The sequence below is a fragment of the Solanum verrucosum genome, unplaced genomic scaffold (genome assembly GCF_900185275.1).
Source record: "Solanum verrucosum unplaced genomic scaffold, falcon-dt-bn FXZP01000128.1, whole genome shotgun sequence".
Lineage (NCBI taxonomy): Eukaryota > Viridiplantae > Streptophyta > Magnoliopsida > Solanales > Solanaceae > Solanum > Solanum verrucosum.
Genome location: NW_026020327.1, coordinates 1,384,984 through 1,405,275, shown reverse-complemented (window position 1 = coordinate 1,405,275; position 20,292 = coordinate 1,384,984). Strand labels below are relative to the sequence as shown.

General features: G+C 28.2%; 2 protein-coding genes and 1 non-coding gene across 3 annotated transcripts; 1 reads left to right on the top strand and 2 right to left on the bottom strand.

Annotated features, from left to right (window-relative positions):
• Window positions 1-1,558: 1,558 nt before the first annotated feature.
• On the bottom strand, window positions 1,559-2,923 carry LOC125835935 (U-box domain-containing protein 27-like). The gene has a single exon (XM_049515045.1). The coding sequence runs from the start codon at window positions 2,847-2,849 to the stop codon at window positions 1,587-1,589; it is 1,263 nt and encodes a 420-aa protein (XP_049371002.1). The 5' UTR covers window positions 2,850-2,923; the 3' UTR covers window positions 1,559-1,586.
• An 11,885-nt stretch (window positions 2,924-14,808) lies between these two features.
• On the bottom strand, window positions 14,809-14,913 carry LOC125835963 (U6 spliceosomal RNA). Its single transcript, XR_007443432.1, has one exon. It is a non-coding gene; the product is annotated as a U6 spliceosomal RNA (small nuclear RNA).
• Window positions 14,914-18,741: 3,828 nt separating this feature from the next.
• LOC125835958 (protein IDA-LIKE 2-like) lies at window positions 18,742-19,231 on the top strand. Its single transcript, XM_049515063.1, has one exon. It carries the CDS (start codon window positions 18,940-18,942, stop codon window positions 19,186-19,188), a length of 249 nt encoding a protein of 82 aa, XP_049371020.1. The 5' UTR covers window positions 18,742-18,939; the 3' UTR covers window positions 19,189-19,231.
• Window positions 19,232-20,292: the final 1,061 nt, after the last annotated feature.

Genomic DNA, 20,292 nt, shown 5'->3' with positions numbered 1-20,292 from the left:
TAATCAAAATCATAATTAAATCACCCAATTGCTACCAGATTTCTCTAGATTTTAATGACTCCGATTTCGTCCAAATCTGGACTAGGTTGGAAAATCTCAAGATACTACGGAAAAGTTTTTCGGCCTAAAATTTTTTCCCGTTGGCTTTTCTATAACGACGAAACCCGGTCTTACAGAATGACCCTATTTGCTCCTACTACTAGGAAAAGCATAAAGAATCAATAATATGGAGCTCCTTTAATTAATATTAATTGTTACTATTTCACAAATAATATCAATCCTTCTTCCAAGTTTTTTTAAATAACATAATAACATATTCAGTATAATATCACAAGTAGAATTTAAAGAAGATAATGTGCATGCAAATCTTATCTCTACCTTATAAAGGTAAATATTTTCAATAGTTTAGCAAGAAACCGTGAGGAAAATTGCTTATATTTTTGTTAAACCGAGGTCTTTCTTTATTAAAAAAAATTTAACCAAGTGTTTTGATACACATATTGAAATCTCGATTAATGTGATTCAATTGGGACAATATCAAAATTCATGAAATGGTTGTTTGGCTTAGACCTTGTTGATGAGACTCATAAATTACTAGCAACTAAATAGTTAGGTTCAACCTGACTTATTTTTCTTGTACAAATAAAAGCAAAGGCCGTGCTAAACTTATTTTCTTTCCACTATACTCACTTTACGATCGATTAATTCAAAATCACGCAGCTTTTATTTAAAGTTCAATTGCTTCATGTGAGGTTAGTGTAAGTACAATTGCATTAAACCATCGTTTTCTTCTTTTTGCAAAGTGGGAATGTACTATATTACTAGCTCTCTTATTAAAGCTATTGAAATTAATTGCCAACCTGTTAAGTTCTTCACTTGTTATCAAATTGACCAACAAATATGACCAAAAACTTTTCTACAATGTTTTGTTAAGAGAATACCCCTTTCTACAAGAATTGAAAATACCAATTTGATGAAAATTATTATTTTTGTTCCCTCTCAGAACCTTAAAACACTTATTTATTTTGATTAATTAAACTTAGATACACCCTTAATCTGTTGTATGACATATATAATAAATGGTCTTTATAGAAACATTGAACTCTTAATAAAAATCATGAAAACACCCCTAAACTTGACAAGAATTTAGGAGTATATTTCGCTCATATTGCAAGATCGGGAGTGTATTTATTATGTTCAATTAGTCAAGTAAATAGATGTTTTTAATGTTGTTAATAATTCGGATTTAAAATTAATAATTCGCACCAAGCTTACAAGTATTTTCGATACTTCTCTTCTTTTGTAAATCAACTTCAGAAAACAAGGAAAAAAATAAAGTATAGGCAAATTTTATCACTATCTCGTGAACATAAATAAATACTTTAGAAAGCATCAAACATGAAGTGTTTTGTGAACTCACATTAAATTTCAATTGTGTTAATTTAATCAAGGAATTGAAAAAAATTGAAATTTCTTCTCTTTTTTTCCAATTCTATATATATATTCTCAACAAAATTGCTTATATGATTTACAAAAATCAACCAAGAGCCCCCCAAAGTTATCAACAACAAAAAATTAACCCCCAATCAAAATGGCATGATGTGAGTAGTTTTAGTATCATAGCTAGTAGATAGACAAGAAACAGCTTTGGAATTCACCCTAAACACCTTGAGTAAATCGGCGGCCATTTGTCTCACCGCCGGCGAGCAATTACTTTGTAACAATAACAATATCTTCGCCATACCGTTACTCTTCGCTACCGATTCCTGTGCCCGGTGATCCCGAAAAAGGCAACACAAACTCCATAGAATCGTTACTGCATGTTCCGTTGCTTCGTTTGATACTTTCAATACTTTCTTCACTATAGCTTGTACACAATCTCCGTCGTTACACAGTTCTAATCTTCCTTCTTTACAAGTAGATATCAGCTCTAATAATCTCAACACTTTATCCGTTAATCCGGTTCCCATCTCCGCCGTGGACAATGCTTTTCCGACTGATTTCACCGCGCCGGCTTTCACAAGCTTCACCCGGTTTTTCCGAAGCATTGCGAGAGAAATTAAACAGGAAACAGAGACTTCCATTAAATCGGGATTCCAATCGGAATTGATTGTTGAAAAACTCAATAAAACTGAATACAAATCGGAGTTTTCTGATAAGGATGATTTAGCTTCGGAATCGGTTGATGTGATGAACTCTAAAGCTTTTGACATCTCCATTTTCAACTTTGAACTTCCATGCCTCAGAGCAAATATTATCGCCGGATATATATCGTTTGCTTTCCCGATTTTCGATAAGGAACCTTGTTCAACCAGCAGCATTTTCCAGAGAGGTACGATTTTCTCCACAACTTTAAGATTTTTAGGGTTGTGAACAAGGAACGAAGTCAGAATCACGAGAAAATCACTCTCCGCCGCTACAGAAGCCACAAATCGGAGATTCTCAGCTGATTCTTCTGAGAAGGCTAAGAGCTTCGATAACCGATCCGAGTTCATCTCCAACTCGGAGTGAACTCGGAAATCGTTTACAAACTGTTTAATTAGCTCACGAACTTGATCGTGATTAACAGAGTTAACTCGGTTAGACTCGGTATCGGAACGCTGAGTCCGGACCGAGTCAGACCAGATCTGGATGAGTCGTTGTAGTGTATAGTTAGGTACAAGGTCCTTAGTTTGTAGCACCTGCATGGTGGCCGGACATGTATTATTACCGCTGTCGAGCCACCGCTGGATGCTACTCCGGTCATAAGTAACTCCGGTGCATAAACTCACCGGAGATTTCATCACGTCTAGTGTAATCGGACACCGGAAAAAACTCGGCACCGTTATGTACAGATCATCCTTCCGCATTATTTTAGAGAGAGAAAATTACAAATGCGCAATTTTTTTTGATTGTTTGGTGGGTCAAGTTTTTTTTTTTAGAGAGAGAAAGGAATAGAGAAGAATGAGAGGTGGGGGAATTGGGAAAGAAGGGGTTTATGAAGAAGAAAATAGAGTCAAAGGAATGGTGACGTCATTTAGTGGAAATTCCTTTGGCTTTTTTTTATTTATTTAGTCTTTTATTTGTTAATTCCTTCTTTCACTTTTTTTTTTTTATTCTTTTTCTACTTTTTCTTATTTTCATGTTTCACGTCCAAGAATTCGATTCAATTGAAATTTATATTGAAAAATCTTATATTATTAAATAAAATGCTACTTAACAAAGGTGATTTTACGATTAGAATTTGAATTCAAATAGCTTTAATTAAAGATAAAAGAAATAGTTATCACCATATCACAATTTTTGTTAAACCTTTTTTTTTTTTAAGTTTGGAGTGTGATGAACATGTTGAAAATTGATTCAAATTCAAAAGTTACACTTAATCTAATTGAGTGATTAATTTAATAGATATAACAATCAATTAAAATTTTAAATAAATATATTTATTATTGATTTGATAAAATATTGAATGTGTATTTTTTTTCTTATATATTGAAGAGAATGTGAGTAATTTAGGATTAGTCTGTAAATTGATCGATTTTCCCTTTTATTTCAATTGCTCTATTTGGTACTTCTTCATTTCAATTTATTTGTTTTACCTTTCTTTTTAGTATGTTATATATTTAAGAATTATGGGGAAAAAAATACTATAAAACATAATAATTTACAACTTAAAATATTTAAAGAACATATTAAAAATTTAATTGACTCTCAAGATTTCACCTGTATTCCATAAATTGAGACAAAGATAGTAATATATACTATTATGTAAAATTATTTTTAAAATACTATAAGTCACAATAATTAAAAATTAAATAAAATATAATTAACTTTCTTAATTTCGTTTGTGCTACATAGAATAAAATAAATAAAGTAACATATATTAGATCTGTGCTCTTTTATCTACTAAATTTAAATTTATACCGGTGAAATGGTCAATGAAAAGATAGATTTTTATTCAATTTAAATGGGAAAAAAAGTTGAGCACATTGGGTGTTCCAATGAGGTTCTTTTCTTTAGTGTGCTTTGCTCATTGCCATCCAATTTACATGCTTCTTTTCACTCTCGTTTTTCTTTTAATTTCTTTATTTTGGTATTATTTAAATTTGGATTCTTTTCAATTTTTGTCTTATCTAAAGAAATAATAAAGATTAATGTACTTCATTGATGGTTAAAATAGTTTTTGAAAGATCAAACTTTAATTTTATATGAGTATTATATAAGGGAATTAAGAAGTACAGTCTCTCCCACTAGTCCATAATGATTGTACGTGCGCCATTACTGTAAAAGTTGAAGTTAAATCCTTTATTTAAATATTTGCTTATCCAAATTTAGATGCTCCCAACTGCATTATTGTATCAAATTACTCAGTGGAAAAAATGATACTTTTACAAACAGAATACCATAAGTAACTAAAAAAAAAAAAAAAAGAGAAATTCATTTTATAAAGAGAAAGTGAGACAAACACATTGAAAGTAAACGAAACGTAGATAATAAGAGTTAACTTTAGTTCGCGGGTGAATGTCCATGTGCTCCATCACTATTGAGGATATTGTTTATTGTTGAAGAGTTCCACAAGGATAGATGATATTTTTAATTTGTTTTGATAATTTTCTTCACATGAACTAATTTTTGGAATTGAGTTAAGCTTAGATGTCATATTTTTATATTAAAGTAGAATCTATCTAATTGTTGTTTACTGATGATCCGAATTAAATTACTCACACACTAAATGTCTAGTCCTAAGAGTGATATGGGGTGTTGAAGTGTCTCAAAACAGAAAAAGGGATGACCGAACTTTTCTTAATATGGCACGGACACCCCCAACCTCCTCATGCATTGGCTTTAGAGGTTGCATAAGACTTAAGTGTTATATCTTTACATTTATTAGCTCACTTGGAATGAAAAAGGCCCAGCTCACATACATTATTTGATGAAAGCACACTAATTGCCTCTGATGATTGTTTTTTCAACCACAATTTCTCTCCCTCTAAACAATGCTCCGCACCAAAATGTCATTTCTAGGGTTGAGGCAACACAACAATAAATAGTTTGCTCTAGAAATCCACCCCATTACCGCAAAATGTCGAACAAGATAGAACTGAGAGCAAACCTATACTTTCTTAGGGTATCATGCCTCAATATCTAAATAAATACAGGGTGATTGCAAGAAAAGGAACCAATTATGGCTCTTAAAAGAAACCTTGCTTGGTCTCTGTCTACTCACTCGGACAATGCTTAGAACACAAAAATGTACATTGTACAGTCTCATCCCTTCTCACGTGCTGAGTCACAATCAACTCACAAAAATCATAGACGAACCACATGCAGAAAACTTGCACGTGATATATATTATTTTATTAAATTTATAATATTAATATATAATAACTACAGTATCATAAAAGAAACGCTATTTTTTTAGTTTCTCCATCGTCCGACGTCTAGTACCTACATTATAACCTTACTAAATTAAAATTCACATTGAAAAATCTCATATTAGAGAATGAAATGCCTTTTTAACAAAGATAATTTCACACATAATCCCACACCTCTAATTAAAAATTAAAAAAAAATACTTACCATCCCGCCACAATTTTTTATTGGTATTAAAAGAACTAAATTGAACTTTGAACTTAAGACTAAGAAGACAATTTATTACTTTATCCTCCACAACTTTTTATTGGTATTAAAAGAACTATATTGAACTTTGAACTTAAGACTAAGAAGACAATTTATTTACTTTAACCTCAAATATATTTTCTCTTTAACCAAAATAATTTATTTTTAAAAAAAAAGTAGTCCTAATTTAAACTTTTTAAAGTAGAATGGCGCCTACCCGGGGTGCGGGGTGCGGGGTGCGGGGTGCGGGGTGCGGGGTGCGGGGTGGGGGACCAAATTCCGGAAATTACAAGGCATGGTATTATTAGGATGGGTCGCCATGGTCAAACTTATGTGGGCCTATCAAAATTAGTAGCTGCAGAGAGACTATGATATAATAGTCGATTCGTTTCAATTTATTTATTTGATTTATATACTATTTTTAAAAATAAATAAAATAAAAATTCAATGGAGTCAAGTGAAAATATATTCAAATACATTTATGATCTTATATATGTTATGTAAAAATAAATATATTTTTTTAAAAATAAGACAAATAAATTAAAACGAAACGAAGATTACTTAGGTGACGATAGACAATGGTGGTGGGTAGGGGTGTTCACGGTTTGGATAAAAACCAATCCAAACCGAAAAACTGAACCAAACCAATTAAATAAACCAATTTTTAATTGGGTTAGGTGTGGTTTGGTTTTAGATTTTTAAAAATCGATAATATATGGGTTGGTTATGATTTTGTTTGAAAAAATCGAAGAAATAAACGAACCGAACCGACAAATTATATACATATATTTTATTATTATACATACATAATATGTTTTTTATAAACAATTTTAAAGATTTTATATGTGTTTTCATCAAAATTTATTTATAATTTACTTATGAAAGAAAAAATGCCCAAGGTGAATATATTTATCTGATTGGTTTTATGTATATGAGTGTGTCTATGACAATTCTTTATAAGATTGAAAATAACACTGTCTTCTTCTTCTAGGCCAAAATAATAAATTTTGAAGTTTTATTCATAGTAAATTCAATGATTGAAAATTCTGTAATGCCAATCATTCTAACTATTTTCGTTTTAAATAGAGTGTTGTCACTTTTTTCACGTTTTGAATGAATTGTTTCTTTTATTTTTGTTTGGTTACTAATCGAATAACCAAATCAAATCAAATCGAAATCGATAACAACCAAACTGATAAATATATATTTGATTTGGTTTGATTTTGATAATTTTACAACCGATTAAGTTAATTTGATTTTAATTTTGATCAATAACCAATTCAAATCGACCCATGAACACCCCTAGTGGTATTGAATTAGGTTCCATTCGAAATTGTTGCGTATGATGAGGAAAAGGAACGTGGGCTTATTGGGCCCACTTTCAGTGAGGCAATAAGTTATTATTTGGGCCCCTATTTAATGGGCCCTACGTATTTGTTCGCTTGGTCGGTTCGTGACACAAAACGCACGGCTGGTGATTTGCTTTTTGTATAAATAAATTAAATAATAAAAAAAAAATTGTGGAACTTTAGACGTATCTTTGGTCAAACCTTTGTTTCTACTTTTTTTATAAAATTTAATTTATTTATATTTTTCATCTTTTTTTAGAAAAAGAAAAATAACTCCCCATATTCTTCTTTTTATTTTATAAACCAATATTTAGTATTCCCCCTTTTTATTTATTTTATATGCTTTTATTTGATTAAAATATAAAAAAAGAAAATTTTAATTTGTGATTTTAGATTAAAGATGTATCGTGATCTTAAATAACTATGGGGAAGTTAGAATTTAAAAGCTGTTAAATATTTAAAAAAACATATTAAAAAAAAAAGAAAATACATATATTAAAATGGTGACTTGAAAGTATCGAAAAAGAACCTTTACGTGCAATACCAATTAAAAATGAAAATGTTAACATATATACACTATTTGTATAAAGGATTTTAACTATCAATACTTACTTATATTCTTCGTGTAACATTAAGATTGAATGGCTCTATCTTACGTCGATACTTTCACATATATTTATTAAAGTACAAGATTTATTTTATTTTTAGAATATTGATATCACTAATTTATAGTTAGTTTTTTGCTCAAAACAATAGTAATTTCTTTTTTATTAGATTGTCAGTATATATAATTTAAACGTCTCCCTCACCATTGAATTTCCTATTTGGTTATTGGTGGTTAAAATACTAGCTATCATATTGAGTAAAACTAAAATGTGCATGTTTAAATTGTGTGTCAACCTAACGGCACTTACAAGAATATACTTACAATTTACGTTTTAAAACTAGTATTTTATATATCTAATGTTGAACAATTATTATTAATTTTGACTGTTGAGAATTTTGAAAGGACATTGCACTTATGATTTTTGACTTTTGATCTCAAAAGTGAAAGATACATTTATACGTTTGTAATCACTAGTTACGTGTACAATTTCGTTCTACTTACTTCAAAATCATGTCATTAAAATATCGTGATGGAGTGTAATTTTATAAGTGAGATCTACGGAGGAAAATGTCTACATAATCTTATTTCCATTTTGTATAAATAGAAACGTTGTCTTCGATGAATTATTGGTTCAAGCCAGTATAAAAACAAAATAAAAGGAAAATATAATAACGAAGAAGTCATATTATAAAAGATTCATCTTAGCATACGTAATGAATGTTTTAATTCAACTAGTCATAATCAAGTACTAAGATATTTGAATCCGTCTCTTTTATTGATTGTAAAGTTGTATATTAGTATTATGTATAAGATACAAATTACATACTTTTTTGGATTCTTTGTAAAATTTGTTGGGTTGAATGATAGTAATTAACGATAATGATGGTTTTCGTGCGGTGGATAATGATGGCTTGTTGTTTTAGTGATGTCCATTTCAATGTTGTCTACACTCATTTCCAATTATAACGTTTGGAATAATCCAATTCCTACTACAATTTATAGGCTATGATTTCAAGATATGTTTTTTCAAGTATATATTGTCCGAATAATAAAATTAAATCGAAAATCATATCAAACCGCAAATCAAATCAAATTGAGAGAAAAACAATTTGATTAGTAATTCTGATATAGAATTCTTTTTAAGTTAATCTTAAATCTGAATCAATCGAACCTATGTGTACATATGAACCCTGTTCCCTCAAAATAATTTTGGCTTAAATCTAAAAGAACCTGAGAGATTTAATTTTGTAGTTTTTTATGAATTTATTTTTAATTTTATATTTTATTTGTAAGAGATATTTATTTTCACATATAAATAATCTAAATAAAATCATTTTCTTATATTCAATTTATAAGTGATCATAAGAGATTATTTTTGGAAAGAAATCAATGTAAATGAAGTTAAGAATTTGAATAGAATTGAGAGAGCAATAAAATGACTTCCATCTAAAATTAAAGAAAATTATTATCTCTCACTTTTGATGAAAATAAATTATTTTAAACCGTTGTCACACACCAGAAATTAAATTATCTTCTGAAAATATATTTCAAAAAATATTAGTTGTTGTTACGAGATACACATTGAATATTTGCAATACTAAAAATTATGAAAGACTTTGCTTGACAAAAAAAATTCACCGAACTTGAAAATCTGAGGAACTTACAATAATAAATATTGTAAAATGATGAATGAGATTTCTTCCACCAATAATATTTCTCTTGTATATAAGTTGTTCAACTAACAGAGGAAATTATCACGTATTTTATAAAAAAAATCTCATATTTCAATCATAAAAACTGAAAAAATTCTTATAAAGAGTTTCTTTCAACTGGATCTCGAATCTGAATCAATCGAATTTTCAAACATTAAATGGTCAAACAATAAATTGATGATATTTGAAATTAATAAATTAAAATGGGGACCATATTGAAAATTATGAAAGACAAAAAGAGACACAAATTCTAGTTAAGTTGTTCTTGTAATGTAACTGAAAAATTCAAAGACAAAGACCTAACTAGATTTGACTTACCTAACACATGAAAACATTACCAATAATAATAAATGCTTTATTTGCTTGAAATGAGCTGTTTGTTCAACCAATTAAATAAAAATAAAGTTCAATATATTATATAGTGGTTTTGTACCATACGGCAATAATTTGTAAATTTTCCAAAAGTCAAAATCAGAAAAATATTCCAGCCTATTTTTGTTTAAACAATATGAAAATTGTGGTTGTTATAATGAAGTCACACAGAGTTAGTCTTCCACCCACCTTACTTACATTTGGAAGACGTATATTACAAACAAATAGGTTTGTCTATGTTATTTCAAGGTAGGAGAATATCGTGGTTGTAAATTACGATGGAAGGTTTAAAGTTAGTACATGTATTGTGTGTTATTTCGCTTTTTTAATGGGATAGATTTGATAGTTTGATGCATTGTATCTATTTATTCTTTCACGTCGTTAGCATTAGCATCATTTTTGTAAATTTTTATTATCCTTCGATTTTTATTACGACTATATATTGTTTTTGTGTTTTAATTATTACACTATTTTATTGTTATTATTATTCCGTTTTTTGTTTTGCTTTGACTGGCATGTAATCATTTTCTTATTTATTTTGCTACATCTTTTTTTATTTTTGTATTTTACTTTTCAAACTCTTTTGATAAATGTTAGGTGTATCGAATATTTTTCCATGTGAAACAATGTATTCATACTTTACTATATTTCTTAATTGATAACAAAGTATAAAGAATCACTAATAAATGTGGTGCAGTACGTAGGACTGCTATTTTTTTAATTCAAAATTTCATGTTTGAGTTCTGAATTTTAAAAAAAATCTTGATCCAAAGTATTTTCACTCTAAATAAAATCTTATACGATGCGAATCTAAATTAGTTGGGACGTCAGGTCAAGTTTGTTTTGACAAAAGGCAATCTCAACTTCTAGTAATCTACTTATTTGAGATTTTATCGGCTAATTTCTTTTTCTTGTTCCAAATTAATATGATCCTCGATGTTAAAAATAAAATTTGTGGCCACTAATATCTATGGACATCATAATTATTTAGATGTGACATTACTCTTATCCAGTCAATTAATTAGAGATTAATGCCATAAATTTCGAGTTTAAATAGTATATAGTTATATAAAAAAAATATTAATTAAAAGAGATAACTTATACATGTAATTATTAATTAGTAACCTTCTAAAATAGTGATTAAATTATAAATTTACATGTTAATATATACTAATAGTATAAATATCTTTATGATATTATCATTGTATATAACTTAATTTTTTAAAAATAAAATAAAATAATGCTTAATCACCATATTCAATTTGTTTGTCAAATGTATAATAGAGGATAAAAAATGAAAGTAAGCCTAAGGTCTAGTAATTTGACTAATTGATACTAGTAAGTTTAGTTAATTAAATATTCTAGGTAGATATTATAAAAATTAGGTTTGACTATATTTAAGAATATATTACATAACATAAATTGCGCCGACCTAAAACTTTATAATAAATCTAATCTAATCCAATCTTAGCTCACATGCAATCTTTGAATTCAAACATCTATATATTTTTATATTCTTAAATGATTCATAGGGGAAAAAAATTCAAACAATTTGACCAATTTATTGTTTTAATATTCATCCTTGCATTATTTTCTACCATCAGGATCTTGTACTTGAAAAATCAAATTAAATTAACATTTGTTTGTATTTGAAGTTTTATTTTAAAATATATTTTCATTAAATTATTCATAGGGAAAAAAATCAAACAATTTGACCAACTTAATGTTTTAATATTCATGCTTGTATAATTTGACTTCAATCAGTATCTTGTATTAAGAAATTTAAATTAAATTATTATATATTTATATTAGAAGTTCATTTTTTTTTATATAAAAAAAAAAAGACAACTGTTTTCCTTATATTATTTAATAACAACATATCCATTGAAATTCCGTAAGTGATTAAAGAAGGATAGAGTATATGCAAATCTTACCTTTTCACTTTGTAGTGTAAATAATATTACTATAATATGTTTGTATAATTGCGATACACACTTTAAAACTCAATCTCATGATAATGACCAATATGTTGTTTTTTTATTTTTACAATATAGTAAATATAAACATTACCCGCATAACAAATATAAAACTATTTACACAATAGTATCCTTAATTTGTTTTCTTTAAACATTTATTTAATTTTTTATTTTTATTTTGGCTAAATTAATAGGCTTTCACGCCTTTGAAATTGGGTAAAGCCCAAAAGGAGTATAAGTCCATAGAATGCCCATTAATGGGCTTTTCTACATTCGCTAGAGGCCCAAATCTATTGCCACCAAGCCCATAAATTGTAGTAACCCCACAACTTTATTAGATTTCAGCATAATATATAAATAAAAATTAGGTAAGTTATGTAGAAATTTATGTATCCTTTTATGCATAATAGACAGAATAATAATAATAATATGTAATAACAATACATATTGAAAAATAGCTTATATTACTTAACTGTTTTATTTACGTTTTAATTATTCGGATGGTATAATAATTGAATATTGGATTATATATTTTATGTATTTGGTGATTCTAGTAAAATGAAAAGTATAGCTTTAGCCTAATTAGACCCGTAATGGGTGGGCTCATTGGTCGCTTGGTTTGAAGACAAGTTATGCTTGGGATTAATTATGATGAGATAAGCTATGATAGGATTAGTTATGTTCAGATTAATTTTTATTGGTTGTTTGGTTTGTCAAATATGGATGATATAATTTCTAAGAATAAATTGTTTGTTTACAAAAATACTCTCTAAGAATAAGTTGTCTATGTATAAAAGAGGGTTTAAGGGGTACTTTTGTTATTTTTACATTTTTATCCCGGGATAAATATTCCATCCACAAGTTCCGGACTAAATTGACTTTGAACCAACCACCCTACGATTATAATAAGTGAAGAATAATGTGTGATATTTTCGTCCCATTTACATGTTTTTTTAGTATTTTGTCTTAAGCTTTTAATTTGTCAAGCAAGGACTTGAACCAATTAATAAGAATTTAAAGGGTGAATTAACTTACACCATCACTCTAGTTCAATGAAATTTAATGAGTCTTCCATCTACTTGACAAATTATATGAAGAAAAAAAATATCTTAAAAATGTAAAACTCCATGGTCAATTTTTTTCATTTTTTTTACCCCAATGTCTGATTATTAGTACTATATATTTACTTTTAAGGGAAACTTTTCCTATTCATTTCAATGAAAAAGTGGAGAACATTTCACCTTCTCTTATTTTTACTATATCTCTTTGGTAAACCCAATGATACTAGAGGGAAAAATTAGAACAGTCTTTTTTTTTTCTTTTTTCCAATATTGTTGCTTTTAATTATCGTGATAGTTAAAGGAGAATAGGAGATATGTTATGAATAACTTTAAATTATACCGATATAGATGACAGTGAAATGGTAAGTACTTCTTTCATAATTAGAGATTCCTAATTCGAGCATTGGTTTTGACTTATGAAATCGTTTTTTGTTGGAATGTATTTAATCTTTCAATGTGGAACTACTCGATACCAATTTGAATCTAACTTCTTTCAAAATTCGAGATTCCTAATTCAAACATTGATTTTGATTTATAAAGTTATCTTTTTTAGAAAGTATTTTACCTTTCAATGTGAAACTTTTCATTACCAATTTGAATTCAATTAGACCTGAACGTGGATACTAGACTCCAGATGAAATACAAACAAACAAAAATCTTAACTTATGATATTTCTACAATTATTTTTCAAGTTTGATGTGTAAGATGGGGAGTAACTTGTAATTTATCCAAAAATTTTAAGAATGGTAAAATTTCTTTTCAACTTTTTCATAGGGCCCCATTGTAATCAAAAGAAGATTTCAAATCAATGGGACCTAGTTTGAAAACTTTGATTGATTCATCAGAAGAAGAAAAAATATGTTTTGAAGTCAATCAAAGGGACACTATTCTTGTACCAAAAGTCCCATCTTTTATAGAAGTAATTAAATGTTACTAACTCTTGCAATATTTAATATTTTTGGTCACCTAATATATTATAGAACCGCCCCCCCACAACCCATTATGAAAGATCATTCACTTGACCTTATTTTGGTCTAGCATATCCTCCAAAATAGGACCTTGGATTCAATGAAAATGGTACAATATTGAGCTAGTGTAATTATTAGTAGTAACACCTTTGGGACTTCCATATATAATATAAAATTATTATACGCCGCTAGTTAGTTTTCTTTATTAATTAGCTAGTAATATCATGTAATAAGTAGAAGGTTATTAGGGATAGAGTGTTATCTTGCTTTGCATAGATAGTTGCGTAGCACTAGTCATATGTTGTCGATTGTGTTTTGATTATCACATTATTTTATTTGTATTTTTTTTTAGACTTTACACGGCTTTATTATTAACTACTATCATCTTTTCATTGTTTTCTTATTTGTGTACTTGTTTTTGATGTATTTGAGCGGAAGGTCTTTTTGAAACAATTTTTCTACCTCCACGAAGTAGTGATGTACACTCTTCTCAATCTCTCCATACCCCATGTAGTAGAATTTTCTATCCTCTTTTCATTGTTTTCTTCATTGTGTACTTGAGTTTGATGCGCTCGAGCTGAAAGTGTTTTTGAAACAATCTTCTTACCTCCACGAAGTAGTGATAAAATATTTGTACACTCTACTCAATGTCTTCATACCCCATATAGTAAAATTTAATTAGTGGATATATTGTTATGTTATTACTAACTAGTAATAGATTTTTATAAGTTTTATGTCACGTGTAAGCACTTCTTATTAAATGATAAAATTATTTGTAAGGTTCAAATTCAAAAAATTTATGCAATGCTCTAATAATTAGCTAGCTAGGATAAATTTTAGGGTTTAATAATTGCAAGTCATAACAGAGGCGTTTGAAACTCACATAATATATCTAGGACATGATAACAGCGTACTATACGACAAATTTTTTTTAGTGAAAAACAATAATTTACTCTATATCAAGACCTGAATATAAACTACTTTATATGCACATCATCGAAATTTTAAACATGATAATCTTACAAAAAAATGTTTAAGAGAACATATATGAACGAAAGACATTATCATAGAGAGGAATATATGAAAGCTTTAACTGGAAATTAATTTCTACTTTATTGTCCTAACTTTTATTTATATTACCACAATTTTTTTAAATTTTTTTTTTTCAAATTTGGACAATTTCTCAATTTATGCATGTCATTCTTACGCAGGGGCCATGCTAATCTTCCCTCTGTATCATCCCAATTTTATCGAATGTCCCCAAAGGGACTTATATTACCACAATTGTCAGCAATAAGATGCGTGCAGAGAGCCAAAAAATGTTTAGTAACGTTAATCAATCTAATGAACAAGATTTGTTCTTACTTTTTTACTAGTTATAAACTTTTTATTAATTTAGCCACACATATAAATAATTAAAGTTTACATTTGTGTCAAGCAAAAGTGTTTATCTAGTCATTGTCGACAATTTGAAGCGTCTATTTATGTGTTTCGCCTTGTTTATTTTATTTTTTTAATTTAAACATCCTTGACCAGATGCTCTTGATTACGTCATATACAATTCAATTCCTTTTTCAATTTTAGAACTGATACAATTATAATAATGTGACATTTTTGGTTTTACCATTAGGGAATGTTGGAAATAGCTAGAGCTTTTTTTGTTCTTGATCCAATGTCTAGCTAGTTTGAGTTATCTTAAAGAATGATAATATTTTTTAAAATATCATTTTTACTTTCCTATGGATTAATTGACACTAATTCGAATAAGTTGATTAGTAAATTTTGAAAATCGGACGATGAAACAAAACACATTTCAAATTAGGAGAGAAAATGACAACAATGGTCCCTTTTTGTTTGAAAGATGAATAAACAATTTTATCTTAAAAAAAAAAGAGAGTCAAAATGGTTCATTAAATATATTTTGGTCCTCTAAATTTGTCAAAAACAAGCATTTTTATTTTTTATAAAATACTCAACAAACTCTAATAGTTAGATTTAACGAAAATTGTGGTGTGGGGTAGGGAGAAATAATAAAACACATAACAATCAGAATTTTGTTAAAACATATAAACTGTTTAGAAATATACATAAGAAACCATTTTGAATATATTCACACAATCAAGTTGTATCCATTTTATCAGTGGTGAATCCAGATTTTTTTTAATAAAGGGTTCGAAATATTAAAAGTAAACATACGAAAAAATCAAAAAAGATACTTCATCATTTATTAGATATACTTGTAAAAATAATTGTTACCATGTACTCCTAGCTGAAGAGAATACGATTAAAGCACTCATCGACTCTTACAAGCACCCACTTGTGTATAACCTACAAATCACAAATGCAAATAATGAAAATTGTCATTAATACTAGCTCTGTGCACCGAGTTGCCCAATCAATATTTTTGGCCCACCCCACCTCAACAAAGACTTTACAAAAATATATACTCCTATAAAAAATAAAAAATAAAAAATAAAAATTGTCCAACAAAATCCTAAATCAAAGGAGACTCTCTAGCAGAGTAAATAGAGTCTCTGTCAGAAAACAAAATCTCTGTCATTTTCATTTATGCATCAAAATCAGTACTTTCATTGACCTTCTTACTTTCCTCTCCCATAACCCTATTCTTCTAGCTACTCTTTCTTCTTATCAAATTTAATAATGATTAGACATATTAACATAACATTTTTTAGGTTTAAGAAAAAAAATTAACATTTCACAATTAAGATTTAGAATTCAAATCTTTGTTGAGGGGAGGTTCGCTAGTGCTTATTAGTGGTCGCGCTTAATCATATCCAAATCCAAAATGAACGAGAGATATCATGTACATATCGTTTACTGAGTGAAAGATGAAGACATGTTGATTTCTATGTACTAGTACTAATTTGTAATGTTTAGTTTGTTTAATATTATGTACATTATGTACACACTGCTTGGTGAGTGAAAGACGAGGACATGTCGATTCCTATGTCTCTTAGGAGGTGCAATACTTCTATAGTAGAGATTTTTGTGAAACATTTTACTATGTACTACTAGACTACTAGTACTAGTTTGTAACGTTTAATTGTTTAATATTATGTAACATTATATAAATCAAGTTATTATTAATTGCTTAAATTTACTGTGTCCATTTTCAAATATGTTACACTAAATAAGACAAATGGAACTATTTGAAGTATGGTTTTAAAAAATTGAGTCTGAAAACAATCAACAAGCATGTGTATAATGTCAAAGTCAAATATTAAATAGTTTTGACCTTCATATATATATATATATTATATTTTGGAGCTATTTTCAAAGGTGTGGGCTCTGTAATTAATGGTGGAAAAAGTACTATACATTAATTATGAAAGAAAAAAACAAAAGAAGATTTATAAGGTGCTCCATATTCTTGATGAATTGGACTAATTTTATTATATATGTATAAACCATGTATAACAACGAGGCTTTTCACCTTCTTAGGGATATTGTCAATAGAATTTGTGAAATATTATTGAGTATTATTTCAAGGAACTTAATTGTTTAGATTCAGTATATCGTATAATAAATTGTGAAATATTATTGAGTATCATTTAAAGAAATTTAATTTGCTTAGATTTAACATATTATACGATAAGTGTTATGATTGTAGGTGATTCATACACACGATTAGAAACAAACGTAACATCCATTGACTCATTAGCAGTAACAAACTCCTTCTGAGAGTGTTATTTATAGACTTTGTATTCTATATTTTAGTTAGTGAAAGTATGTGTGATAGTTTAATCAGACACTCAATTAAAAAAGAAATAAAAAAGATATTTGAATCTTCTAAGTTTAAATTAAATATATGTGTAATGTACTGATACATACATATTAAATTATATGGAATATACGTGTAAGATACATGAACTATATTATATGGTATACTTTTTTATCAGCCAAATACGTACATAGACAACCCCTCTAACTTGTCCTAATGTTCAAAACTACAGGTTAAAATTGAAAACACAGTTTAAAGTGATCAATATAATCAATGACATACTAAAAAAATAAAATACATGAAACAAACTTTTTTTATTGGCCAAATACATAAACAACCTCTCTAACTCAACTCTGATATTCAAACTCTTTAGTTTAAAGTTGATAACATAGTTTATGAAAATTGATTTTCATTACTATAGCACAGTAAAATATTAAAAAGTAAGTGATAAAAACATTAGAGATTTTACACACATATATATATGTATTTAGAAGGAAAGCATCAAATCAAACACTAGCAAAAGGAACAGTATAAAAAAGGGGACATGATTTCCTGTTTTGTGGAACAGTGCCAAAGAGCCTTAGTTGTCCATTAATATTTTAGTGGGACCAATCACTCACCTAATCCATAAAATGCCATAACCCCCATCTCTTCTCCAACATACCCCCACCCCCAACCAAAAAAATAAAAAATAAAAAACTTTGATTTACTTCCACTAATATAATTATTTTCATTTCTTTTGTTGGTATTTGATAAAGAAGAAAAAAGCAAAGAGTTTTTTTGGAGTGAAAAAAAATAAAATTGAAAGTTAAAAGTTATATTTGATAACCTAAAATAAATAGTAATTAGTCTGTTATAACAAGTTAAAATATATTATTTGATATTTCATTCGATGGCTAATATCTGCATTGGAAAGTTCAACATTAAGGGGTAAAACATTCTCTAGATGACTTCATATTTAAGGATATTCAAACTCGAAACATTTTGTTAAGGATGAAAAATACTTATAACTCTGCCTCAACCCTTGTTGGTATATTTTACTTTATCAATGTACAATTATAACAACAATTATATATATATACCCAAGTTTAATCCCATGATTTGGATTTAAAAGGGATAGAATATATTCAGACATTATCACTATTAGCGTATATAACTTAAGTTTCCTTATTAGCGACGTGTTATAATAATAACGATAAATATACCTAGAGTAAAATTTTAAAAAGATAAAATATACGCAGATCATATCACTATCGATTTATATAACTTCTTAGAATCATTTCTTTCTTCTTTTTCCATTTCTTTTCCTTTTTATTCTTTTCCCCCTTTATTCAATTACCTATCAAGTCATTACTCTCAATAACCCAAACCAAATGGCCCCCTTTCAAAAAGCCTTGTCAAACTTTTCAAAACTTTCTACTTCATATGTCTTCATTCTTCTTCTTCTTTCTTTCCTTCTTTCTAACCTTACTTGCCAATAGATTTACATATGTTTTCTTCTTTTTCTAAAGTATCACTCTTTCAAAATTGTCCATAGTGAATTAAGTTTCAAGAATGATAAGTTTCTTCACAAGGAAAGTACTTGTTTTATGGATGGCTATTATATTAATCTCTATTTTTGGTCATTTTTGTCATGGTTCAAGAAGCAACTCACAAGTATTCAATACAATAAATAGCCAAAGAAACTCTTACAATCATGGCCATTTTTGGAACTTCTTACCAAAAAGAATCCCAATTCCAGCTTCTGGTCCATCAAGAAAACATAATGACATTGGTTTAAAGAGTACTTGGAGATTGCCATGAAGATTATTTGAAGAAATTAAATATTGGCAACTTTTTTTTTTTGGTTATGGGAGGGTACTACTAATTCTTCTTCTTCTTCTTAATTTCTTGGATGAACACATGTACATTTTTTTGGGTAATTGTAAGAACTTTTTTTTTTGTTTATTGACTTAAGGGTATTTTGTGTTAGGTTGATTTAGTTCTATGTTTTTTTTCTTTTTTTGGTCATGGTGACTAGAAGGGAAATTAAATGAAAAGGGGAGAAAAGAATTAAGAACATTTTTTGGGGTTTTGTGGATCAAAATATAATTGATCATCATCTAGCTTTGGAGGTGAGGTGGGGGTGGTGGGGGTATTTTGGTCTTAATTAATTAGTATGCTTTGAAAAACTGTGTATGTAATTTCTGTATACATAGAAGAGATCCATGATAATACAAGATGAAATGTCTTTATTTTTAAGTTTTGTTTGAATGTTTTAATTTTCATGCCATTTCTACTTTTTATTTTTGATATCCTAGTATTTGATATTTGTTTTTTAGGGTTTGACAAGTTTGATTTTGCATTATAAGGTCTCGTTGTAGGTAAAATATTCATTTATCAAAGATGATTCAACTTCTGATAATTCGAGCTCCAAATCTCTATATAATTATAAGTAAATAAGTATTTATCATTCTATTATGATCTTTGGCTGTGTTTTTTTTGTAATTTTTAAGTATGCATAGATCAACTCTACAAAAGACTTGGCAATATATTACACCAAAATTTTGTGTTTTTCTCTTTTGTTTCTTTACTCTTTTCACGTCAATTATTATTTTGAAATCTTTTTTTATTTCTTCTAAAACTATTTGTCATGTGATAAATAAAAAATAATATTTCTGGTACGGTACATAATAATTCTGCAGAGAAGAAAATCAAGAAAATCGGTCCAATATTAAATTGACAAGTTTTCTGCTGATGGCAAATCTATCGCAATATAATCAATTAACTATCGTGAATTGACAAATTTTACTCTGATCATCAATTTATTGCAATCCTCCTCCTTCATCGGAGTTTCGAATCGAAACTGCTAACCTAGCATGCTCACACTGTCTCACCACATTCCACATAAGTGAAATTGAAAAAAAA

Excerpts from the sequence above, each read along its gene's own strand:
- LOC125835935 (XM_049515045.1), bottom strand. The coding sequence starts at position 2,849 with ATGCGGAAGGATGATCTGTACATAACGGTGCCGAGTTTTTTCCGGTGT.
- LOC125835958 (XM_049515063.1), top strand. The coding sequence starts at position 18,940 with ATGATAAGTTTCTTCACAAGGAAAGTACTTGTTTTATGGATGGCTATT.